This window comes from Triplophysa dalaica, chromosome 21 (assembly GCF_015846415.1).
Source record: "Triplophysa dalaica isolate WHDGS20190420 chromosome 21, ASM1584641v1, whole genome shotgun sequence".
Taxonomy (NCBI): Eukaryota; Metazoa; Chordata; class Actinopteri; order Cypriniformes; family Nemacheilidae; genus Triplophysa; species Triplophysa dalaica.
Genome location: NC_079562.1, coordinates 3,891,204 through 3,917,991, shown reverse-complemented (window position 1 = coordinate 3,917,991; position 26,788 = coordinate 3,891,204). Strand labels below are relative to the sequence as shown.

At 36.7% G+C, this 26,788-nt stretch overlaps 1 protein-coding gene across 1 annotated transcript; it reads left to right on the top strand.

Moving 5' to 3' along the window:
* Positions 1–1,201: 1,201 nt before the first annotated feature.
* Positions 1,202–26,603, top strand: camkvb (CaM kinase-like vesicle-associated b). Its single transcript, XM_056735662.1, has 11 exons — positions 1,202–1,420; positions 19,391–19,498; positions 19,684–19,815; positions 20,779–20,853; positions 21,399–21,537; positions 21,837–21,957; positions 22,214–22,289; positions 22,530–22,666; positions 23,077–23,155; positions 23,454–23,541; positions 23,625–26,603. The coding sequence occupies exons 2-11, from the start codon at positions 19,404–19,406 to the stop codon at positions 23,958–23,960; spliced, it is 1,278 nt and encodes a 425-aa protein (XP_056591640.1). The 5' UTR covers positions 1,202–1,420; positions 19,391–19,403; the 3' UTR covers positions 23,961–26,603.
* Positions 26,604–26,788: the final 185 nt, after the last annotated feature.

Genomic DNA, 26,788 nt, shown 5'->3' with positions numbered 1-26,788 from the left:
GATGCCAGTGTAGCTGTCCGTGGTGCTGAAGTGCTGCCATCAAAGGGGAAGCCCAACCAGTAAACCGGACTGTTGCACCAACACTTTGATATAAACATGTATGTTGCTACAGGTCCTTTTCTTATGCCATGTTTAACAGGTTTGGGTGAAAGTGTAGATATCAAAATCTTCCTTGAACAAAGTCTGCTTCAGTGGTGGGAGATATTGCAAGCTATCATTGTGATGTATTTGATGTTAAAGATTTCATGGATGGACTTACCAGAATCAGGCAAGGTAGCCTTCACATGTCTGAATCATGTTCCATTTCTTCAATTGTTCTTTTCTATTATAAGATGCGATGCATTTCGGTGAACACGAGAAACCACTCAAGCAGACACTATGCACATGCGCTTCATCTAAGTCTTTTAGACACTGAGCCCCTTAGGGCCAAGCTACCATTGCGCAAAAAAGCATAGCTTATTCAGTGACCAACTCCCCATGGAAACTGTGTACTACCCCTTCTGCTCAATGTGGTTGCTTTAAAGGAGTAGTTCGCATTCAAAATGGAAATTCTGTCATCATTTTCACGCCCTCTTGGCTGTACAAAATTAAATGTTTTGAAAAATGTTGGTAACAGAACAGCACAGCCCTATATTCACTTCTTTTATATGGACACAAACCAATGCAAGTGAATGAGGGGTTGGTATCAGCATTCTTCAAAATATCTTCTTCTGTGTTCTGCTGAAGAATGACAGTCATACAGGTTTGAAATGACAAGAGGGTGAATAAATAATGACAAAAATTTGAATTTGAAGGTTAACAACCTAGAGTTTGTATGTCACTGTTTTATGTGCAATTTCAATACAATTTAAGTATCTGCTTGAATCATTTATGACAAACTTTATGTACTTTATTACACCAAGTAGTTAACTTCTCCATGTGTGTTTCAAATTGTTATTTGGTTTTATTCACAACGTCATTTGTTATCATATGTTTAGACAGAGATTACTGCTAAAGTTCTCAAATGATGAAAAGAAACGACAATTGAGCTTAATGACATTAACTTTAACGAACGTCAAGACAAATAGCATATCATTCAAATTAAAATGTTGCCTATTGCTTTTACTGTTTTAACATTTTCCTCGGTTTATTAGATGGCCACACCCCTTCACACACAGATTAACTCTCGTTACTATCTCTCTCTCTCTCTCTCTCTCTCTCTCTCTCTCTCCTTGCTCTCGCGCATCTCTTTCATCCCTCTCGCGACTGAGAAAAAACCGCCGGCGCCAAACAGATGGGAGAACATCCGCGGAATTGGCGAGCACTACCGCGCAGAGAATAACGGTCGAAACTCAACGTTTACCGACAACAACTTCCGTCCGACCGAAACACTTGTGGACTGAGAACTTGAGGACATTTTACGACTCATACGACTGGAAAAGTAAGTTTTGCAGTAACCGAGGGCGTTTGTGAAAAGCACGCTGGAATAAATGTAAGTGTATGTGAAAGTGTAATACGTTCAAGAAAGCAGTTTAGTAGGGTTTATTCGACAAATTATAACTTTAAAGTTGTAAAACAACCATCATGCTTTGAGTGTGAAGGTTGCAAGTGTAGGTGCTTAATAATACAACGAACAACTTAATGAATATTTTGTAAAGCTTATTTTGATTAGGCGTTGATAGTCATAGTAACGTAACACGCACACAAAAGAAAAGTGTACTCTCTTGAATTCGTAATAATAGCTTTTTTAAATGAGAATATAAGGTTAAACAATACTGTTTATATTTATTTAATGATGTATGTATGGTATGCCTATCGTGGTTTGTTGTACTTGTTTGATGCGCATCGGAGAGACGCACTGCTGCAGATGGCTGCACATTGTACCTGTTATGAGAATTTGAGTTGCGATATTCCCAAATACTTATTGTTATCTGTGTATTTATAGAACAATTCAACTGAATGCTTTGTAGTATGATAATATCAGTATCTTCATAAATTTATGAAATTAGATTAGATATGATGAGAATAGAAAACTAATAACTGCTCAAATATATATTAGATTGTCAATAATAGGTAGTGGACCAATTTTCCACTTGCTGAAATCGTTTGCCATCATTTGGGAAAATGTTAACAGACACATGCATTCATTTGCAATGCAACCAGATCATTGTGTAAGTTTGTTATTCTCGGTCATGATGCATAAAGTGGATTGACTGTTTACACAAATTGCATTTCTCTCTAAATTAGGTGCCTTAAAGAAACATTTATTGATACATTTACATCCACATATACATAAAGTACATTTACATATAGTAGATATACAGTATATCTGGCACCGATGTGTATATATAATTACTCATTTATGGTTTTATTATGTCAGTAGAAGTCTAATAGTGGAAGGTGTGCATATACTTGTGTTTATGATTATTAGTTTTATTTTAAGTTGTGTACCCACAGGTCGTAATGTGGATGCAATCTGTGAAAGCATTGACATTAAAGTGGCTGCATAAAACTAGCAATGATATTTGGTGTCAAATAATCATGTTGCACATAATAACAGTGATCCACTGTACTTACAGCGCATTGCGAAAAAATGAACTGTGCTTGGTTGGTTAGCACATTCATGTTTTTCCATTAAATGTGTGCAGATGATGTGATGTACTTCTATGCTCCGAGTCATGTGTTTGGCCCCTTAGAACAGATGGGGTCCAACTCTGGGTCTCAAGTGGTGTTTAGCAAATGCTTGTTGAAATCTGTTGACCGCCTTTGTCACTTTGTGCATGGTGCTTAATGAGTTCCCATGCACAACGTGACAGATGTGAAGAAAACATTGTTTCAAATACATAACATATGCCCTGAATTATATTTCATTGACTGGAAGAAATATTTTTTCCAGTGGTTATTATCTTCTGACGTTCTGTGAGGTCTTGTGCCAAAACACAATCTCCCACTATCACTTCCCTTGTGAAATGGATCATGACATTCTGACATAAATGTTGTCACAGGAGCAAAGAGATATTACAATAATCACCTTTTGGGTCTTTTGTTAAATTGACATTTGAATAATGGCGATGGGAATGCTGGGAAGTTATGTAATAAGGAAAGGTTTTGCTTGGCTGTGGAAATGCACGTGGAGCTTAGAACGCCACCAATGGCAACATGAGCTTTGTGAAGATCAAGGGTGTGCGCTAGAAGCCAACAGGCCGTGGCTCCAGTGAGTTTTGTGGTTTCATTGACTGAAAGAGTATGCTTAGTCAAATGTTCTTTTAGAGTGGACTGCATTTAAGCTTCAGATACCTTTATTATATTTGCTTGCTGGGAGAATACTGGCCAGTTCAGGGTTTCGAATGTGCACTTTTCACATAACAGTACAGACACACATACTGTTTATTGTATTATTTATGACTTGATTTACTGGAATGCGAAAGCTTTAGACTGTATAAGGCTATAAAGATCTTACTTAATGAATCATATCTCTGCAAATGACTGGCGTTGCTTTTCAATACTGTGATGAAAGCATTTTAACCTTGTAGTCATTGATAAAGAAAAGTCAACAGAAAATATTAAAGTGCTTGTCTTTGGCTTCAAAGAGCAACTATGCATAAGTCCACAGAATATCAAATAGCTTTGTATCTGTAGATGCATGGAAGTGGTACACTTATTGCATATCCCTTTGGGGTCATTAGTGTTCAGAACCTCAATCAATAGGTAGCTAACCCTCAAGATACCTTGTTTGTGTATTTTTCACCTATCCTGAGAGAGAAGAACCAGAATGATTTACTCTTTCAGTACATCACCCTCTCTGACATTAGATTGATTTTGTGCAAGGAACAAGATCTCCACGAGCTGAAAAAGTGATATCATCACCTAGTTTTACGTCTCATTGAATAATTTTGTGTACAGTAGCTTCACCCTTTTATCAAAAGTAATGATTATTGTTTGCATTAGTTGGCCAGAATAATAACTGCTTTAGAAATGCATCAAACTTGTTGTTGCTGCTGCACCCAGGTATCAACATTTGCATTGATTATTAAGCATTCTGTCAGGGCTGTTGGGGGGGTTGTGCTGTAAGTAGTGCCCCTCTAATACATTTCAGTCACCCTCCAATATTGTTTTGTTTCTTTAATGACTTAAAGAACCATCATCGACAAGGAAACGACAAGTCCAACGTCTTACTTTGTCAAAGTGATTGTGACAAATTACTGTACTGTATTTCTGTGGCAGGTTAAATTAAAAGAATGATCCCTCTGAGCTCCTCTTCATTCACCAGGAGAAAAGATAGAGCTTTATTGTATTAAATATGTCCCGGCTGCAAGATTTTTTGAAGACTGCAGGATTTGGCACCTCCGGGCACAATGAGCCCAAATTGATCTAAAGTGCATAAGTCATCTTTTGGCAGACCACCCCTTTCTCCAATTTTAGGAAGTACATAACAAGAAAAAGCCACAAAGTTGCATCAACTGTGGATGTATTCCTTTTTCTCTAGATAAAAAACTGAAGTCATACAGCCTGCAATGACGTCAAGCCCTTCCAGAGACAAAAGGAAAGTAGACTCATGGCTTTCCGCTGAAAGGGTTACTGGTAGCATCAGGCAACTTCAAAGCCCCACTCCAGCTGATAGCCCCCATAAATAGAGAATTTGAAGGGGAATTTTAAATCAAAAATTGATTAATATTTCACCTCCGCATTGATTCATGCTGCCACGAAAATACATTTTTCTCTTTCTCTTGAATCGTTTGTATGAATTATGATAACTTTATTCCCATGATCAAACGCGTCATATGATCTTCTCCATATGATTTAAAACGCTGTAAAATTCCATTGTCTTGAGTTTCTGTCATTTTAAATTGATTCACTTTGCGGACACTTTTATCCAGTCCGACTTACAAATGAGAAAGAATTTAACATTTTGTCAATGAGCTAACTATAAGAAGCAGGAGTTGAAGCCAGGTCAAGAATTTACACTTTATAACCAAGGCTGTGTCAATTCAATTAAAGCCTGAAAACTTGATAGATGTAGAATGAAATGTATACTGCAGGTATAATGGTTACTACACTGTAGATTGTTTTACAAAACCGACTGTCTTCGATTGAATAACCACATTGTAGCACATTGATATGCTCCCTTCTTGACATTTAAAGGGTAAACTGTCTTTTATTCTCCAGTGTTTTTGAGACGAAATTTAGATATTTTTAGAAGTGTCTTGCACCGTATCTCTTGGTGTTCTACTCCAATGAAAATGTTCTTTGATTGACAGCGAGCAGTGCATTAAATGTCCAAGTAAGTTATTGCCCGTCCTCCTGTCTTTCTTAAGGATGACTTTCAACAGATGGTGTGAATTAATTTCATTTGCAGAAGGACAGGGTGTAACAGCACTCAATAATCCAGTAGCCAGAGAGTCACTCTTTCAGGTGAAGAACAGCGTCAATCCATTTCCATTACAATGACCGGGACTTAGGCATTCGGCCTGTGTTAGCATAAATGTGTGAGTAGAGATCAATATGGGGCAATATCCTCAAGCACTGACAGGTTGCATGTTCGTACGAATTCTTGATGGAGTTGCAGCCCACCCTAGTGTGTAAAAGCTGAGTGAAGTGCCCAGGTTTCACTCTTGCCAATAATTAATACAATGCAACCTGCCCTAGTCTAGCCAAAGGCGATTTTGTGGTTCTAGACCTTACCACGTAGCATAAATAAAATGTTTGTGTTTGAATCTGAGACAGGCCTCTATGCATGCCATGCCGTGCTTACTTTTTGACAAGTATCTCTTGGCTGTTATCATTCATCTATGCTAAATGTTTAAAGCTAAATAATTCAAAGAGGAATAAGACAGATGCACGGTTATGCGGTTAGGAGGATCGATGAATTATAAAGTTGTTGTCGACTTTGTCAGGCAGAACATCCATCCACAGATGAATTGAGTGTGCGTGGGATATGTCGTCGAATACTTCCAAATCTATTTTAAAGGAAGCACTAGCTCTAATTCACTAGGATTTCATTCACGTGGTGTTTTTTTCTGATTCCAGTTACCCACACAAGATCTCATCTCATGTGCCTGTCCATGTAAATGTTCTATTTTAACCGTCTGATCTTAGATAAAAAGCAAGGCATTTTTCGAGAGATAAGTGCTGAAACAGGCGGCTCCTAAATTTAGCCGTGTATAACACCATGCTCTCAAACCATGTGGGTTTTCTTTTTTTCGCTCTCTGATTTACTGGAACAGTAGAGTGAAATGCCATTGAGGGACTTTGTAACCAAGGCAACAAACAATAGCAGAGTGGAATGGTCAGATTAGCACGTAAGAAGTGAGGCGCTTCAATTTAATCGTTTTTTATATAAGCAGCCATGCTGTGACACTTATTGCTGGCTCATTCAGGGCCACACCTCACCCGCGGGGGATATATTTGATCACGACTATAGAAAATATCTGTTTGTAATTTTAAACACACAAGAAATTAATATATTTCAACCGGATGGCAATGGTGACACTGGTTTTAAATGGTATATTAGGCAGCTATTGATGCCCAGTTGATGTATTTTAGTGTAGAGAAAAGTTTTTTGGCAAGAGGTGTTATTATATAATCTATCTCTGCTTTTTCAAAAATATTAGTATTTTCGGATACAAATAATTCAATTGTTGGCATTCAGTAAACGTGTGGTGTAGTAAAACAAAATGGATAGATTAGCTTCAATATCTCATATTGAAATTACAATTTTGAATAAATTTGATACACATTTTAATCAAAAAAGCGACTCACAGAACATTATACTATACATTTGTTTCAAAGTATGTGCATTTACAAAACTTTTGTGGGATGTGTTATTCCATGTGCTTATCCCCTCGAACTCATCCATGCCTCAACCGGCCACAGATCGGTATCGGACGATAATCACATTTTATGACTTGATCGGTAAATTACTAAACTTGGCCGATCTCACGAACCGATCAAATTTGGTCAAATCAATGCATGAGGACATACATGATGCGTGGGGACGTAAATTATTTTATTTATAATAATTAATATAATGTTTTGAGGAAACAATTAAAAATTCACTAATTACACAATTTATTACACAATTTTAGGTAAAAAAACGCTGTATTTTCCTCATACCGTGCATGTTTGTATCTCCTCTCTCTTTCCATCACTCTGAAACGCGCTGATATTTTACAAATGTTCTAAAGAACTCTCACGGGGAGGAGTAGTGTCCAAATCATTTAATATGACAAACCTGGTATTACGTTATCATTACTTTATCTGAAAAAAGGTTAACATTTTTTAGAGAGCTTATATATCAGTTATATAAAGCTTGAAGCATCGGAATCAGGATCCATATCGGCCATCAAGATGACAAGAAATCGGTACTCGGTAGCGGAAGCAAAAATCCTGTTCGGAGCATCTCTAGATACAACTAATTATTTTTGGACACAAATAATACAATTCCTGACATACAATAAGAGTGCGGTGTAGAGTAGCTTTTGGAAGATTAGAGAAATTTGAGTTAATTTTGTTTGGACGGAAACTGATATTTTGCAAAACTTTGTGGGACTTGTGTTTCCACTTGTTGATCTGCACTTGAGTTCATTGGTTCCTTTGAGAAACAACTGATTTTTTAAAGAGACTCATTTTTAGTTTTTTCTACCCTGTGCGATTTGTTTTGGCAGACATTCCATATTGTGATTCTACTGAGCGAACAAACCATTTCAAAATATGCTTTTGCGCAAGCAACAGCAAAAGCAAAAAAAGCGTACTTCCAGGTTGCACGCAGCAAGCTACATCAACTGGAGTGCAGTCAAACGCACAAACACACGCTCTGCTATGGTATTAGTGTAGCACGACTAACGGGGGCGTTCTTCACCATTAACCAAGCTGTTTCTCACCTTCATCTCTCAGCACCCCTGATCCTCCCACCGTTCTGACCTCTGTCATCCATTCAGTGACTCATCCCTCTCTTTCTCTCTCTTTCTGCAGAGCGGTGTGCTCCAATCACACTGTACGCTGACAAAAAACACAGACTAGTCACTGTCCAGTTCAGCCCGGCACCACAGCAATGCATCGGCGTTTATATTTAGACCGCGTAAAAGAATACAGCTCTCACTCGCAATTGACTGGGAGAGATAATCGAGCGCGGTGGGCTCTTTCACCCATGTGGGTGTGAAGATGCTGGAATTCATCCTTTGTAAAGCCTGGTGGGGTTGTTTTGAGCGGTGAAACTGCTTTCAGCTCTATTAACATATGCTGCAGAGGGCACTTTTGTTGGCTCACAATCCCGGCCTAAAAGCTTATGAGAGCGTCTTTCCTTCTTTCATCCCTCCATTCTGCCTCTAACAGCCTTAAATTGCCTCGCTAATAGATAAGACACATTTAACTGCATAAAGGAGGATGATTTATGTTTTTATTTTCAATTGTGTGATGGTTTCTCAAAACAGCAGGATGCGCTGGTGAAAAGTATGCAGACACTTTTCTCTGTTGCTTAATTGGTTTGCTTTAGTTCAGGGGAGAGAGAGAGAGAGGAAGGCCCTGCTGTTCTCGGGTGAATGCTGGCAGTCGCCCTTATGAGAATTAAGGACAGATTCATGCAGACAGCATGTGTGAGACATGCATCAGTTCCCAGAACAGTGTGTGTGTGTTCGCGATCGTGTGTGCGTCCGCGTTTATGTGTTAAATATGGTCAAATGGAGCAGGACACCGGACAAGTGTTTGTGCATTTCTTCATGATACTAATTAACAATATACTAATTGATAGGACTCCCCAGGACCATAAGCATAAGTCAGTTTTTTACTTAAAACTTGTGACATTGTATGTTATTATTCCCACATTACTGCCCATCACTGAACTTTTATTAGCGTTTGTCTTTCTAACTAACAGTGAGACCTTTAATGCTGTTTGATATTAGAATGTGAAAGGCACATAAGCAACAGTACGGCTTGCTGAGAAGAAAAACATAAATGTGTTGGCTTGCCTCTGAGGTAAAGTAACACTGCAGAAATAATCATGCTTTGAGAATACATAAAAGCTCCAATAACTTTGCACATTTCGGTCTTGGGCTCTTTTTCTGTTGGTAATGTGTTTATGGGCTGTGTCCAATCTAATAATAGCATGTTGCAACTTGCAGCATCCTGAGATGTTCAAAGACAGAACATTTAGAGACACGAGTACAGAATGACACTTAAAACCAAGGCGGATGATTACAGAAATTTGTCATATTAAAGGGGTCATTTGATGCAGCTAAAACGAATATTATTGTTTGCTTTAGATGTAATACAATGTGTCTACACGATTTAAGGTTAAAAAAAAACCCTGTATTTTCCTCATACCGTGCATGTTTGTATTTCCTCTCTCGTTCCATCACTCCTCTGAAACGCGCTGATATTTTACAAAGCTCATCGCTCTGAAAAGCGAGGTGTGCTATGATTGGCCAGTTCACTAGTGCGTAGTGATTAGTCGAATACTGCACAGAATTGTAAAGTACAGTATTTAGCTGTATGATAAGCCATGAAAGTCAATCTAGACAAGAAGGCCAAACCATGGAGTACTAGTTTCTGGAACATGCTCCTTGCAAAGCTAGTGCCATACTCCAAAATGCTGTTCTTATTTGAGAACTTTGTATTTTAAGTAATTTATCACCTCCCAAATGAACAAAATACAAGAATGTTTAAAGTGATTTCCAGGTAAATTAATACATTTGACATATAGAGGCGGTTGTTATCTAGCTGTGCCTTTATTTTTCTCTATGTGCTGAAATAATGCTTGCATCAACTACAAAATAATGTCCACATCCTTATCTCTCAAAAACAGAAACTGATAAGGTGTGTAAGACACTATGTGTTCCGTCAAGGAGCAACAAATGTGCACACTGCCCTCAGTCCCCTGTGAAAAATTATCTTTGGGCTTGACAAGCTGAGATGTATTAGCGGTACATATTGGACAGGGCGAATAGCAGTGCAATTTCCACTGAACAAACTAGAATAGCTATTGATAAATCATATTATTGACTTGACTTCCTCGTACATTAGGGACTTTTACCTAAAGTGGATGCTTAGATGAAAATGAATACAATTCTTCTTTTAACAGTATTAAACTAAAGCGATCTATACAGGTGAATAGAATTGAATTAAATTATTCCTGTCAAATCAATAATGTGTAACTAATCGATTTCAAAATAAATAGTTGTTTATATAATGTATATGTTTATGAAATATGTGTAATGTACTCTATGCTTATATTTATATATGTAATTTTGATTATATTTTATATATTAGAGATGCACCGATTGCAATTTTCTTTGCCGATTCTGATTTCCAATTTTATTATTAGTGAAACCTGCCAATTACAATTTTTGCTGATTACGATTTTATATCCACAAACCTTAATTGACAGTGTATAAAAAAACATTAACTTTTCTTCAATACAAATTTTTTCATATATTTTTATTATCATTACATAAATTATTGAACATTACTTTCCTAAATACAGTTCTACATCCTGTGTTAAATTACAGAATCTTCTCTTGCCCAAATAACTCTGTGACTGAAAATAAGTGTAAATAATAAAATATAACTAAACTTAATCACTTAATCAACCTTTTTCATTTTTGTACTCTCACAAAAGACTAAGATGACAAAAAAGACTTCAACTTTATTTTTATCTGTTTATGTTTATGAAACTATCATTGCTTTATAAAAAAAATCTGAAATGTAAAATAACTTGACCTTATCTTGGGTCTGTAGTACTAAAAGAAGTGGGTTGATTTTAGCTGCCACTTCAATAAAAAGTAAAAATCTTATGAGTGAATTCTACTCTAAATATGTATATGTATTTGCCCTTTTTTGTGTTAGTAAAGAACTCAATCAGATATATATCACAAATATTGGTTGATTGTTAGTGTGCATGTGTGTGCATTAAATATAAATTCACAAACACGTATTATATAAACACAGACATTAATTTTAGAATTGATTAATCACGAGTAATCAATTTGATAGGACTAAGAATAGAATAGAATAGAATAGAATCGACCATAAAGTGTACAACCCCTCATTTGTTCATGCAGTTGTAATTCAGATGGTGGAGTCTTTGCCATATGACATTGTAAAACACATCTAACTATAGAATGTGAGAGACAGACTGTTCTATAAAACAGGGAACCGCGATTGGGAAAGAAGCACAGTGTACTATAGTGCTCTTGTCATAGGACATCTGTACACATACCTGAATAAAGGAATGCATGTGAAATGCATTTTAATTGGAAGAATATTCCATCTTGTATTCTGCAGCCTGGTCAGATGGAACAATACACTCTTTTGTGCAATTCCGTAAAATCCTGTATTATGATGGATGCATTAGTTGTTTTCCTGTGTTGCAAAGAACGATGCAGTGATTATACTGTGTACGTGTGTGAACTTTTATTGTGAAAATGATATTTGAAAGTATATTCCCCCGCACACACACTTTTCATTTGGATGGCAAGCACACCCTAATTTACTGCCTGTAATTTGTCTCTCAACTACAGCAGTCAGCATTCCAACTGGACCTTCAATTACCATGCTGCTTGCGTTCGCACAGACTTCATTACTATTTATCGGCAGCAGGAGCTTAAAATATTTCCCGTAATATCAATTTTATGCAAACCAATTAAATAGTCTGTAGCTGAAGCATATTAGAAATGGACATTTGATGAGATTAGAGCGTGCACACAGTTGTTTAGGCGGGTTGGGGGCATGTACATAAATATACACTTCAAGTTCGTACTATAATGAAGAGACATATTTATGGCGGCCGTTTTGGAAAATGTCCTCAGGAGCACCAGAAAATGTGCACACATCACTCCTCGATGACCTGAAAGATTAATATGGCCATCCTGCAGTAAAATTGCAGTCGATATTGAGTGCAGCCTAAGATGTGAGAATGCACATAAAAACAAAGTAAATGTATAACTCTCTCAAATGAGCTTGGAAAGTCTGAGAAGTAGAGGATACGCGAGAATAAAAATGATCCCTTGTGTGTTTCTTGTACAAATGGTATTTAGAGAGCAGTGCTGAAAGACATACATGGAAACATCTGCGATAAATACATAATCATAGAATTACTGTAACAGTATATTCTGCAGCATAAAATGAGGGCTTCTGGCACATATCTCAGAATTCAAAAGATGTTGGTCATGACACAACGAAATGGTCCAGATCTATATTTTAGTCTGGTCAAGTCAGAGTCCTGACCTCAATTGCATCTGAATGCTTTGGTGTAAATTGAAACAGGCCAGTCAAGCAAGGCGCCCCAGAAACACACATAAGTTGAAACTATTGCTTATCGGGAAATGAGGACAAACTTCTGAAAAGAGTTTCATATATACAGTATCTTATCAGCAGCTACAGAAAATTTCATGTAGGTTTAAATACATACATTTTCATATACATTTCCGGTCAAAAGTTAGGGTTAGAATCACTTGACAAAAATGTTGCTCGTGATCTTGAAAATCTAAAGGTGTATGTTTCAACTTTTGAAATCACTTCCACAGACAACTGTGCCAACATATTAATTTATTCAAATTAATAAAACAGATTTTTATTTTTAAACATATTTTTGAAATGGACCAATTATTGAATTATTGAATAAAAAGCAGTCAGTAAGAGTCAGGCATAAATGGAAATTTCTTCCATTTTTTTTAATACATTTAGCAGGTTGGAACATTAACAAGCTGGATGATAAAATGGCAAGTGTACCATTTAGCAAATTCTAGGCAAAGGGTGACTACTTTGAAGATACTAAAATACAACAGGGTTCTTATTATTTTAATAGTTGACTATTAAACTACTGACATTAAACTGACTATTGACTACCATAGTAGGAAATATGACAATGGTAGTCAAAAGTGCCCCAGAACTGTTTGCTGTCCAAAAATATATTATTTTTTGTCCAACAGAACCTGTATGATAGTCAATGATAGTCATTCTTCCAAAAATGACTTTTTTTATTCTCTTCAAATCTGCAATTGTAGCTTAGGACACAAGCTCCCTGTGGCTTTAAATAAATAAATAAAGCATAAAGCTGAATTAGAGGATGTTGGATGGTTTAAACATGCTGGTCCCATGCATTATTGACAGCTGAACTATACATAACCCTGCATATTCAAATGATATACAATCCTTTTAAATCTTGTAGCTTTAGATTGTGACATGGAATTAATCTTAAAAATCACCTTAAAAATGGTATATAACAATGATTAAGAGAAAAACTTGGCTTCTGTCCACCGGTCGACTCACATTGAAGCAGACAGAAGCTATTGTGGCGCTTTGTGCTTTTCTCTGTCTTACGCAATATTTCACAGAACAAGATGAATTTTGTGTTTGATAAACCACAAAGGTGTTGTGTATGATGCATGAGTTTTATTTTAATTAAATGATCAGTGAGGATGGAGTACCACACCAAAAACAGACAGCGAGACAGAGTGAAAGACATGCCAAAAGAGGGAATACCAAAGAGAAATCTGAGATTTCGACAATGCAGAGGGAATAACTGACTGTAGGAGCAAAGGAATGTTGAAGAATCCAGAGGCCGAGAGCTGCACTAGACACAAATAATTGATAGAGCATCGCTCTTTCATTTCCCCCGGCTCATTATTTTGTTTTGTGGCTTTGTTGCCCCAACACTGCAATGAGGATTGGAGCTTCTCGGTGACTCTATTTGTGCCCTGACTCAAACTCCTTGAACATTTAAGGGTGAGCGACTTTGATTTCAAACTGGCCTCAAAATCTCTGAAAATCACTAAGGGGGATAAAAGATAGAATGAAGCTCATAAAGTGTGTGATTGGACTATTTACTGGTTTATGCAAGTAAAAAATTGTCAAAAGGAGCTGAGATCTAAGACTAAAACAGAAGACAAAGCTGGTTGAAGATTTTGACTTTGTAAGAAAGATGTCGACAGCCTGTCAATACGTTTTGAGGGAAGACTACAGTTGTTTAATGAGTCTAAATATGTTTTGTTTTTCTTTGCAATAATTTTTTTGAGACCATCCTTATTTTACAGGGCACAGATATCGGCACCCTGGAATTAGGGGTGTATGAGATATATCGTGTGCGATAATAAATCTTGTTTTAACGTTGTGTGAAATCATATTTTCAAGTATGTCATTCATTTTTAAATTCCACTAAAAACCGACTCTGTGTACACAAATACTTTACTCAAGCACTGCGCATGCACATTCATAGCATTTTAGCCAATTGTGCTGTCTCTGTCACGCGTCAGGTGAAGTGATGTTACTCGAGGAGTTAATTTGTGTTTTCCTGACGAATACTGTCAGTTCGGATTCTGAAGAATTAATCCATGTAGACTTGATTTCGGCCACAATGCAAGACTATGATTTGGGAGCAATAAGGCTTAAATTGTAATGAGAGCATGCGTGAACGAGCCGTTCCACTTTGTTTAAAAACAGTTCCAAATAAAAGAACAACACAACTTAATCTTAAACATAGGCATCCCACACAAGTTTGCTTTTGGTATGCTACTTGTTGAACGGATAGTTTACTCAAAATATAATTTGTGTTCATTCAAATATCATTTATTCTAACATCGTTATTACCCTTTTTTGTTAAAAACCTGTACATTTCTGTAAAAAATAAGATATTTTGGGAAATGTTTTTGTGTCTTTACAATGGAAGTCAATGGGTTTAGTGTTGTTTGGTTAACATGGTTCTTTAAAATAATTCTGTATGAATGTATAATTCATTGTAATGCATTTTTAGCCGCCAACACTAAAGTTTTTTCATTTAACCCTTTGGGCGTCGTCTTTGACCAAAATATTTTTTATTTAATTTTATGAATTAATTGGAATTAGATGTCAATTGGTGACCTTAGCTTTGCAAACACACACAAAAATGTTAAAGGGTTAAAGAAATGTCATTACACATGTTATTACCTTTTTTTACAACCGGATGGCTCTTTTTTTCTTTTAAAATTTGAATGTGAAAAAATGCATTAATAAAAAAAAAAAAAATAGTATTTTAATGGTTGATAATTACCTTATCTTACCATAACTTACACTCTTATAAAAGTTATTCAGATTAATAAAAGGTAAGAAAGAGATGGTTCTTTAAAGAACCTTAGACTAAATGGTTCATTGTGGAACCAAAAATGGTTCTTTTATGGCATCGCTGTGAAAAACCTTTTATGTACAAAAAACAAGACATAAATACTGAGAATTTACTACCATTTTAAAGCAGTATAATACAGCTTCAGGTCATCGTGTCTGTACAACCAGTAAGCTCACAACCACCCTTAAGCAGAACATTATTAATTGTCAAATGTCAGATTACAAATCAAAGGGAATCACTACAGGAGCATTTCAGGCTCCCACACTTTTTTCTGAGTCATTTTTGGTGGCATTTTCTCAAATTCTGGTTAATTTCTGACCCTGCCCAGTGTGCAAAAGGATCTCACAGCGTCTGGGGATCAGATGTCTGAACCCACCTGCTGTGAAGCAATCTGTGGGTCATCATCAAAGATGCAATGATCTCTGTCTCACCCTGTCCTCAGCCCTTAATGATGTCATGCCTCTACAAACTGTAGCCAGATGGATTGATGGAGGGAGGCACAGGTTTTGCCAGCTCAGAAATACTATCGATGGTGAATTTATGGGAGGAAGGTTGCCATTGGTTGTATAGTAAGCAGGTTTTCCTGTGATGATGATTACTATTGTTCCCATAATCATCAGCAGTTTATTGTTTCCGTTTCTTTCCATTGGATCAATCCTCCCATCGAAACACACTCGCTCTCTTTTTCACTGTAATGCTGTACATGAGATTTTTATTGCTGTCTTTCTCCCAGTCTGTGTTCCTCTTTGCTCTCCAGAAAGGATGAAACCGAGTCTAATGTATCAGGCGCTGGGTTTAATTAGCATTCACAGTACCCTTGGGATAACCAATGAGCTTTCATTTCTCTTTCTTAGAAGTTTCCCGTTTCGAATTAAGTTCTGGATCGCCTGATTCCTTTCGAGAGGCAGTAATGAGGAGATGATGTTGCAAAATGCAGTCCTACCATGCTGTGCTCTTTCTTCTGCTCTCTCTCTCTCTCTCTCTCTCTCTCTCTCCTTGCTTCCTCAAGAACCTCATGAGTTTTTAGTCAATTAAGTTCTTTGCTTGTTACACAGAGGAACGCTTCATAAAAAGAGATGAATGCTCTGTGTACTCTAATGTGTTCGGATAGGAACTGGTCTTGCAATTATACAAGCTGTATTATGAGTAACTTCATTGTAATTGCATCGTATAAGCTATAAAACTAGGCCGGCTAATTGAAGACAAATCACTTTGTTTGTTTATGTTGTTATCTGTAAATCTCCATTTACAGCAAATGCATAATAACATGTTTTTATTATTTATGTAATGGAACTGTACCTGATCTAAATATATGTAGAAGTGGAATATGAAGACCAATGGGAAAACTACTATAAATTAAGAAAACCGAAAGGCATTTTCCTGATTTAAAATAGTAAAAAAAATCAAATTCTGTCATTTTCATTTCATTACAAAGAAAACGACCAAGGACCACTCTTTTTTTGATCAGCATTGTTATTTTTATTGAAATTTTGATCAGCAATGTCTAGCTTAGATGGTTTAAACAGCATAAGAACATTTATCGATGCATACTGTATAGTCTCATTTATAATAACCGCCATGCTTTACACCAGCAGAATCATTTCTGCCCGAACACTATGCTTCATCTGATCCACATCCTTCCCTTTACTCAACTAAGATTGCTCAGAAGAGGTTATCGATTTGATGCAAAATATGATTTGCACATTATGGACAAAAATAGGCAAAATGAATCATAAGAGTGCCAGATAAAGAATTTTTTCCATGTGTTGTCAGCATCAAATTGCTGATGGTACTGGCCGGAGCCCACAGGCCTCTCAGAAACATCTTAGAGTATTGACCACCATATCTGCTCCTTCTAAAGATGTGCAGGCCGTATTCCTAGATGACAATGCTGAATATATATGTTGTTCCGCTTATGCCAAATGGCCCATTACGCCATGTTTATAATATCAAAGCATATGGGTGTGGACGGGGTGTGCTATAAATGCGCTTTAAGAGCACAGCCTAACATGAAAGAACGTTATAGTGCCAAAGAATAAAAGAAATCATAGTCAGCAAAAGAACGAGATAGAAACAGAATGTGTCAGAAACAGAAGCAGCTGTTTCGCTGTATAGTGAGTCAGTGCCTTAACAGTGTAATTCTTAAAGATCGGATAACATGCTATTTCATGCATTCTGACTTCTTTACACAGTCAAACATGCTGGCTTCTCATGCTTAACATGGTCAACTTGTTAAAAAACGAGTTGGACGTATGATGTTGTATTTCTGTGCTTTATACACGCCCCCGGCACTCCAACTTGTTTTGTTAGTTTGTTATAAGTTTTCACCCGGAAAAGCACGGCAAGGCGAAAGAAATAGCCCACCCAACCGACAAGCGATAGTAAGACCCGCTTATCAAAATTGCCTGCGCTGCATCAAGATACAACGTATGCAATACTACTGCATAGGTACTCAAAATTAATGAGATTGGCAGAAATTGCACGTGTCAGCGTCAGAGATTGGAGATAACAGGTTAATATTTAATGACATTTTTGTATAATCAAAATAAATAAAATGAAAAGCAAAACATTTTACCACTGTATCAGATAGCATTTTCTTTTGATCAGCTGCACAGGATTTTGGGTTATTTGCAGGTTATCATAGGCCATTTAAAAATAACCAGATGGATAACCAACTTACCAAAAATAACCAGACATTGGACAAACACTCGGTTCAGACTTGGCTTGATGCCTTCCTCACCACCAGATACAGCAGCGTATTTAATAGCCAGATAAAATGAAGCTTTAAATCAAATTGATGATCATTAAGACTATGTGCATCAAATCTTAGGTTTTCAGCTTGGAGTTTGACATCTGCCTCTCATTTTTATGAGAACTTGGTACATTGCAAGAATGGTACATTCCACTTTTTAAAGAATATATAACCAGTATAGACGGTTTCAGCAGCAACAACATAAACAAACCTGTGTCCCAAGAGAAGTTACAATTGACACACAGTAATATTTTAATACAAATGAAAAATAAAACAAATTGTTTTATTATAACCAACCACTTTGGGCAGGTGCATGTATCTGCCTGTAACCATCTATAACTAGGACTGAATTTCTGATAAAAAAGATCTGCACACTGCATACACTTTTCATTGTTGCTAAGTTGTTGTTTCTACAATAATGTTGAATTTTTGTACATCTCAGTCAGACTGTGGGCAGTTCTTGGCTCGAAAATGAATCAGACCAAATGCCAAAGTTCTACTTGCTTTAGACTACTTCTAGACTAATGATTTGCATGTTTAAAGGTATAGTTGACACAGTTCACCAAAAATTCTGTCATCATTTATTCACCCTCAGGTTGTTCCAAACTTGTATAAATGTCTTTGTGTTCAGCAAAACAAAGAAATGTATACAGGTTATCCTGGATATCATACAGATATCTGGAGGAATGTCAGTAACCGAACAGATCTCATCCCCCATAGTAGGGAAATTAAATACTATGGGAGTCAATGGGGGATGAGATCGGTTTGTTTACTGACATTCTTCTAAATATCTTCCTTTGTTTTCAGTTAAAGAAAATGTATACAGGTTTGACATGATAAAAAGATGAGTAAATGATTGCAGAATCTTCATTTTGGGTGAACTATCCCCTTAAAGCAGTTTTAAATTTGACTACGCAATCACTTTTCAAGTTTTATGAAAACCTCTTAATCTTTATTACTTTTAATTGCTCTGTTTATTCAGATAAAGAATGGGAAATCTCTACTCAGCAGAAATCTAAAAGTTATTTTCTTCCTAATTTTCTTCGCACGCACATGTACGTTTTCATAAAGGCAGATGCATCTTCTGCCAATTAGTCTGGCTATCAACTAGTCCCACTTGCAGTACATGAGAGAGAGAGAGAGAGAGAGGGTGTGCTGTCTAATTTAATTTATCCTGTCTCGAGAGAAGAGAAGTACAGTGATTTAGTCTGTAAGTGTGGTTAAAAAGCACACAAAGACCTTTCATTACACTTCATATTACTTTGTCCATCATCACTCAGCAGTTGCTCTTTGCTTGACTCGCTGCTACACAGGGAAATTTCTCTCTGACTGCTTTACCTCAAATAAACTGTTTTACTTGTATTTTTTATTTATCTATTGAAATTAGATCTCTCAATGGCACTCTTAATGTTTTTGGGCACCAAATTTGTTTTGTTTGCAAATGTAAGTGTTTATGCGCAGGTCTTATTTCCTGCTTGAACAAAAAAAGTCACAAAAGAGGATTAAAAAGGAGCATGCAAATTTCCCGTGTTTTGTCCTAACCCCTCTCTCTTTCTCTCTCCTTCAAGGGCAGGGTGGGCCATGCCATTCGGCTGTTTAAAACCTGGCGAGAAGAAGGACTACACCAGTCCCACAGAAATCTCAGAGAAATATGATCTGGGGCAGATCGTTAAATCGTAAGCGAAGTTTGATCATTTCATAATTCATTCCCTGTATTTCTGCATGCAAGAGATTTTTCTTAAATTATATTTAATTTAACCTCTCAAAATATTTATTTAAATGGTAACTGGTAGCAAAGGTCATGGGTTTAAATGTACCGTGAATGAACTTTGGATTGAAGCCAAATTGATCTCTCCTCAAGGGAGGAGTTCTGCGAGATCTTCAGGGCGAAGGATAAGAACACGCTGAAAATGTACACCTGCAAAAAATTCCTCAAGAAAGATGGAAGAAAAGTGCGGAAGGCTGCAAAGAACGAGATTCTCATCCTAAAGATGTGAGTTACACACTGTTTCCTTGAAAATGTATCATCTACCCCTTTTTAATCATAATCTGCTCTTATGGATATCATTTGGTTTACAGAGCACGGGATCATATTTTTTTCACTTGCAAATATTGATCCTTAAAGCTCCATTAAGCGCTCTTTTTCCTCCAGGATGATTTGTGCACAGTAAACCTCACAAATCCTTATTGTGCTGATTTAGTTTGTCCTCATTTTCAGGACTACACAAAAGATGCATTAAATATAAACGAACTTTGAAAAACATTTTATTTAGCAATAAAGTAAGATCTGAAATATTGTACTAAAGTATGCCAGTGCACACTAGCTACAGAAGCACGAATTTACATTAAGACAGTGTGACATCTAATGAAACCACGTGTTGAACATCAAAACCTTTCATTTAAAGCCTTGAGATGGTGCCAATAATATAACACATGAATATACAGTATGTGATTGTATCGCCTGCAGAAGACTTATTTAGCATGAGCGCATCATCAGCATCTCTCATGGCACTTTGATGGTGCCATTCAGTGGTGCGATTCTGTCCCTGCTCGCAAATCACAACGGCTCATGAATAACACAATAAGTCATTTTTAGACTGAGCAAATACGCTCACCTTTAGTTGCCCTTCTCTTTTGAATGCATAAACACATGTAACAATCTTCAATGCATGAAATCGGCATATTAACTCTCTAAACTGGACTGATTCATTTTCCCTTCCCACGTCCAAATATAATTGGGTAGAAAGAGAAAGTAGCAATGTTGAATGGGCTATATAGTATACAGACAGTACTGTATAAATGCATACATTTCTAATAAATACTTTGTATTATACAGTTCCCTTGGTTGTAAAATTGAAAATGCTAAACCGTTTTGATCTGCTGCATCTGCTATGTGTGTATCCCAGATGTGTATTCTAGCACAAACCTTCTTTTAATGTCAATTTGTCTTCAACAGGGTGAAACATGTCAACATCCTCCAGCTGGTGGACGTCTACGAGACAAGGAAAGAGTACTACCTGTTCCTTGAGCTGTAAGTCCAGACATCTGCTTCTAAGGGAAACGGTTCTTCTGTGCAGTGCACCTTAACTAGATTCCACCGGGCCAATAAAGTTCATGTTCTATATCATCGCAAACTTCACAAGACCAAAGCAGCAACTATACTTCAACCTGAGACACATCCGAAATAAATCTTGCGCTAAGACTGTCCTAGCGTGATTATACCACAGTGTCCCTGTCAAACTCGTACCTGTCTTTTTGGATTTGCATTCATTAGTTTGATTCCTTGTCCCTGCTGTACAGTATATGCCACGTGGATTGGCTGATCTGTGCCTGTTAGAGATGCACATGTGAATCTTTTGAAGGTGCAAATATTACAGCAGAATGAATCGTTCAGATTTGCACAGAAATTGCAGCTCAGCATGTTGTGTCCACTTGATGTTTACACGTTATGCTGTTAAAGGGGGGTGGGTGGTCTCAGCTAAACCCTGATTCTCCATCTCCATTTTATCTCCATTGCTTATGAAAAATTAAAAAGGTCTAAAATAATTTATGAGTCCTTTTGTCCTGACTCAACAGAGCTACAGGTCGAGAGGTGTTCGACTGGATATTGGATCAAGGCTATTACTCGGAGAAAGACACCAGCAATGTGATCAGACAGGTGATGGAGGCTGTGGCTTACCTGCACAGCCTGAAGATTGTTCACAGGAACCTAAAGGTACACAACACAGCGCCCTCTAGTGGTCACGTGTACTACTTCTACTTTTCTATTCAGACTACAAACAAATAAGCATTTGCCAGAAACCCTACTTTAAGTTTGTCTTTCTTTTCTTTCTGCTGATTAGGTCATGCATAAAAATGAGCTGTCATCTTATTTTTCAGTAAACAGCGTTCATAAACTTTGCTCAAGAAAACGATGTTTGGTTTAGATTTACATTATCACAAATGGAAGGTTTAAGGCAGAATTATTTGAGAAAAGAGACTAGCATGTCGTCTTGTCATTTCTATTCCCTGTAGCTTGAGAATCTGGTGTACTACAACCGACTGAAACATTCGAAAATAGTCATCAGTGATTTCCATCTGGCAAAACTGGAAAATGGACTCATCAAGGAGCCTTGTGGAACCCCAGAGTATCTAGGTAAGATGCTCTGCAAAACAGACAAACCCTTTTTGAAAGCTCTTGGGACACGTAGAGCAGATGGTGTTGTTGTTGTTTTTACCTTTTTTTTCAACAAAAGTGAATAGAGAGAGCCAATACGTCTGCAACGTTTACGATCATAAAAGGTTAGAATAGACAAAGTAAAATAGTAGACAACGGTAACTAGAGTTCTCATGCTGTTAAAAATGTTTTGGAATATGTCCTGACCTTGATACTTGTATATTTCTTCATACAGCCCCAGAGGTTGTTGGGAGACAGAGATATGGGCGACCTGTGGATTGCTGGGCTCTTGGTGTGATCATGTACATACTGTAAGTTAACATATTTCTTTACATTTTTCTAAACACTAAAACCCACCAAGAATGTTTTTGACTTACAAAATATCCACATGAAACATGTGTTGACCTCATTTAAATAAAAATTGACACATTAGAATACATTTGTAAGTTTGTATGCCGTATGCATGAGACAGTCGGTGGGCTGTCTGTGGGCACACCATCTGTAGCTGAGACTACCATTAACCAGACTGCAATGATTTCATCCGTGCACAGGCTTTCCGGAAATCCTCCATTCTACGATGAAATGGATGAAGATGATTATGAAAACCACGATAAGAACCTCTTCAGGAAGATTCTTGCTGGAGACTATGAGTTTGACTCGCCATACTGGGATGATATTTCAGAATCCGGTACATTTAATGACTTTCACAGATAAACCTCATGAATTTTGTATAGACAAGGCAAAGCAAGTTTATTTATATAGCTCATTTCATACACAAGGGCATTTCAAAGTGCTTTACATAAAATGATTGACAAAGAGAAATAAGACGTATCTTAAAAATGCAAATGATTTAAGATCACAAAAACAACTTTAGATTTTAAGAAACAATAAAACAGCAATAAAATTGATTGAAAACGGAAGTGTATATATAAAAAGAATAAGAACAATAGAAAAATAAATTAGAAATAGAAGAGCAGTTGATGTAAACCAGCACAGTGTATGCCGGACAAATCTTCCCTATTTAAACCTTGACTTCAATAAAATTGTTAAACATTGTACTTAGGAATGTTTTCCATCTTTGTTGTTCCATCTTTTAAGCAAAAAATTTAGTGTCACGGCTGATGGAGGTGGACCAAGACCAGAGATTAACTGCTCAAGAGGCCATCAACCATGAATGGTACTGTAGTTCTAGTATTAAAGGAACAGTTCATTCCAAAGTGAAAATTCTTTCGTCACTTTTTCACTTTCATGTCATTCCAAACCTCTATGACATTGTTTCTTCTGAAAAACACAGAAGAAGATATTTTGAAGAATGTTGGTAACCAAACAACATTGCTCAACATTTACTTTTTTAAACACATAAGGGTGAAAAAATAATGTCAGAATTATACAACACATTGCCATTCCTGTTAAGAAAAGGTTCTTATTTTCCTTTGTGGGTGTGAGATTTGCTTATAACACCTTTTGCTGTTAAGGATTTCCGGAAACGCTGCCTCTGACAAGAACATCAAAGAAAATGTGTGCGCTCAAATCGAGAAGAACTTTGCTAAAGCGAAGTGGAAGGTAACTTGTCGAACAATCTATTGTTGCTTTTTAGCATTGCTCTCGTTTGCCAAAATAACATTTGCTTTAACATCACTCTATAGAAAGCCGTACGAGTCACGACCATGATGAAGCGTTTGAGGGCTCCGGAACATCAGACTGCAACAGCGGCCGCACCAGCTTCCGCAAACCCTGCACCAAGCACCCAGGAAAACCCTCAATCTCCACCGGAGGCCTCCGTAGCCCCTACAGCCGAGAGCAAGGCCCCTGCCGCGGAGATTCTTAGCACCCAACCTGAACCGGCGACTGATACCCCTGAACCACCAGCTGACCCCATTCCGCAGATCCCGATTGCCGAACAGCTCGATCCCACATCCAGATGCAACGGAGAAGCTTCAGCTGGCCCGGCGTCAGACACTGGCGAGGAACCAAGCGGTTAATAAGGCTTTCTCTCACATCCTGCACACTGTACATAAGCAGCTAGCATGCTAATACTGATCTGCAGCACATAGCCTCGCACACTTTTAAGAGTTGACTAACAACACCGGGAGCTCAGCAAACATCTGTTTGTTTTCTATACTAAGGTGTGTGACTTTGTAAATGTTGCATAAAATGAAGTAAAAAGCTGTTTTCTGCTTACATTAAGCCAAGATTGGACTTAGCACAGATCTGCTTATTCATGTATGTTTTAGGATAGATCATAGCAGACATCTATACAGTTTATTTAATAGAAGTTTAGTCTAGCTTAGTTGTTATTTTTAGTTAAGTAGTGATGCGCCCAAATTTTTGGCTGCTAAAAATGTCACTATCCATGCACATTTATTTATTCTCCCATGTTTTTTTTTGTGAAGTGTAAAGTTTCTGTAAATAGCTTACTAACCTAGACTAGACAAAGCCAAGACCAGCATGCTTTTTTTAAATCTTGCGTTCAAGCCATGCACACATGCGTCTATAGTTTAGCTTCACTAGGATATTTGACGGCGTTGACGAACCCACTGTTGGTTTAACACGGTTTATATGTTAAATACTATTGCAGCATTCTGCAGCAACAAAAGGAGGATTTTATCTTCAAGTACTAATGGCGGTGTAATGGTTGAGACATGTGGCCCAATAAATGGAGCAGAGTAGGTAAATGTACCACAAACCTCAAAACTGCTTGGTAGCTATAGCCACATGAACAGTGGAAAAAAACAGTGACGTGATCTTATACTGTATTATAAAATCATTTGCATACACTGTACATGTTATGCATAATAAACCTGTTCATCGTAAAGTACAGATCCACACACATACAATAGTAATGTTTTGGATACCTTGCTTTCTTAAATTCTTAATTTCTTAAATTTATCTAAAATACAGAGAGGCCATTTTATACCTGCTTTAAAACATCTGTTGATTTGAATATATACTCATATTCATTATATGGTGGTTTTACTCTTTAAACTTTCTTTAAAAAAGCCATGATGTGTTCTAAGATATATCAAATATATTGTTTTAAAAAACTGAATTATGTATTATCATAGTCTATATCACATTCAAACACGAAGCATGTAAATGCATATCATTTATATTTAATAATTTTTTCGCTCTCACTTTAAGAAAATCACTTAACGTATATAAAAAATAAGTGACAGAATATTTTGGAATGTAAATTTCCCTGCAGTTTACTTAACAAGCATTGTATGCTGATTTACACATTTACTGGTGTGTAGGACATGTAAGAAGGCGATTATATCCTAACAATTTTAACACTAATAACTATAATAATATTAATCATTTGAATACACCCCCTAATTTTTATAAACCTTTAAAACACATTCTTCATAATTATCATTTGTTTTGAATTGTGTGAAATATACGTATAATATTACTTTTAATAATAGTTTACTGAATAGATATGTCGTTTCTTCAACAACCAACATTTTCACGATTCTATACAGATGTTTTATGTACTTTCTCATTTACTGTAAGTAATTCTACCACTGTACACACATCTGTTACTCACAATTGTAATTTATCTACTAACTGGTTTACTCGAGAGCTGTTTAAAAAATGAAATCTAATTTCTTGCTTTCAGACTTTATATATGAAAAGTATTTTTTTGGTTATACAAATATCTCATTTTGATTTACGCACAAGAGAAAGACAGGTAGGATTTTAGGAGCTTTGAGAAACGGATGCCCTCTCATGAGCAATAGTCTACAACTGCGATACTGTGATGCTGTTTTCAATGTGTTAACACGCGATCTTTGATTGGTGTGTCTGTTGAAGTGGCCCACTGGCAATAGTGATGTCATAGAGGAAGGCAAGCATTGGTTTAAGCCCTGTTTATCATGCCTTTCACTAGTTATCACACCAACTTAAAATCCTTGCTTATAATTAGTGTCTTCATAAAGAATGTTTTTGATGTAGCCTGTCACAAAAAAAATGACATTACGGGTTTCCCCTCAAGTGGCCAACAATTTGTAATTGTAGTGCAGTTGCTTCAAAATCATGAAGGCCTTGATATGCAATTATGGTCTGTCAGCGGTCTATTGATTTCAGGAGGATACAAGGCAACGGTTTGTGTTTGTGCTGTCACAGGTTTCTGCTAAAGTCGGCTTTGATTAAATATTCTTTAGATCTTGGATTGCGTCGTGTCATTTTGTGTGTTTTTTTCTTATAAAATATTTCACTTGTTAAATCGTTCTCACGCTTTTGTTCTATCTAATCTAAGACTTTTGAGATGTGATTCGTTATTCTGTTTTTGCTTTTCACACTTAACTACTAAAAGCTAAAAGACCTCAAATAAAAAACAGTGATAAGCAATGTTATATTGTATGTAGGTCTAAAGAACTTATTTATAGCATCCGTGTGTACTTAAACCGCAACTAGATACTGTGAACCACGATTTAAAGCAATTTTTTTAATAGTGCTTCACAATTGCCTTTGGTGTTCTGGTGGTCTGTTGGTTTTCTCCTTATTTCTCTGATGTTCTTCTCAGTGTGATTGAACGTGAATACAGTGAGGACTGTCCTCCTTCCACCTCTGTATTCTTCAACTGACTGTCATGCTTTAAAGAAAATAAACACATTCTGAATGATCATCTGTGAGTTGTTGTAATTCTTGGTTACTGAACTGCAGACATTTCTGTTCTCTTCCTGTACTGTACGTCTTAATAATGGATATTAAACTAGATGTTGTTTATCATACGTTAAAGGTGAATGTTAAAGACACCAGTTTAGTGTCTTTAAAAGTTAAAAGGCAACATGTTTCCATTGGTATTGCA

What these genes read in the sequence shown, in the direction of transcription:
- camkvb (XM_056735662.1), top strand. Translation starts at nt 19,404, where the DNA reads ATGCCATTCGGCTGTTTAAAACCTGGCGAGAAGAAGGACTACACCAGT. An exon ending in CTGGGGCAGATCGTTAAATC is followed by an intron (nt 19,499 to 19,683) that starts GTAAGCGAAGTT and finishes TCTCTCCTCAAG; the next exon opens with GGAGGAGTTCTGCGAGATCT. An exon ending in TTGCTAAAGCGAAGTGGAAG is followed by an intron (nt 23,542 to 23,624) that starts GTAACTTGTCGA and finishes ATCACTCTATAG; the next exon opens with AAAGCCGTACGAGTCACGAC.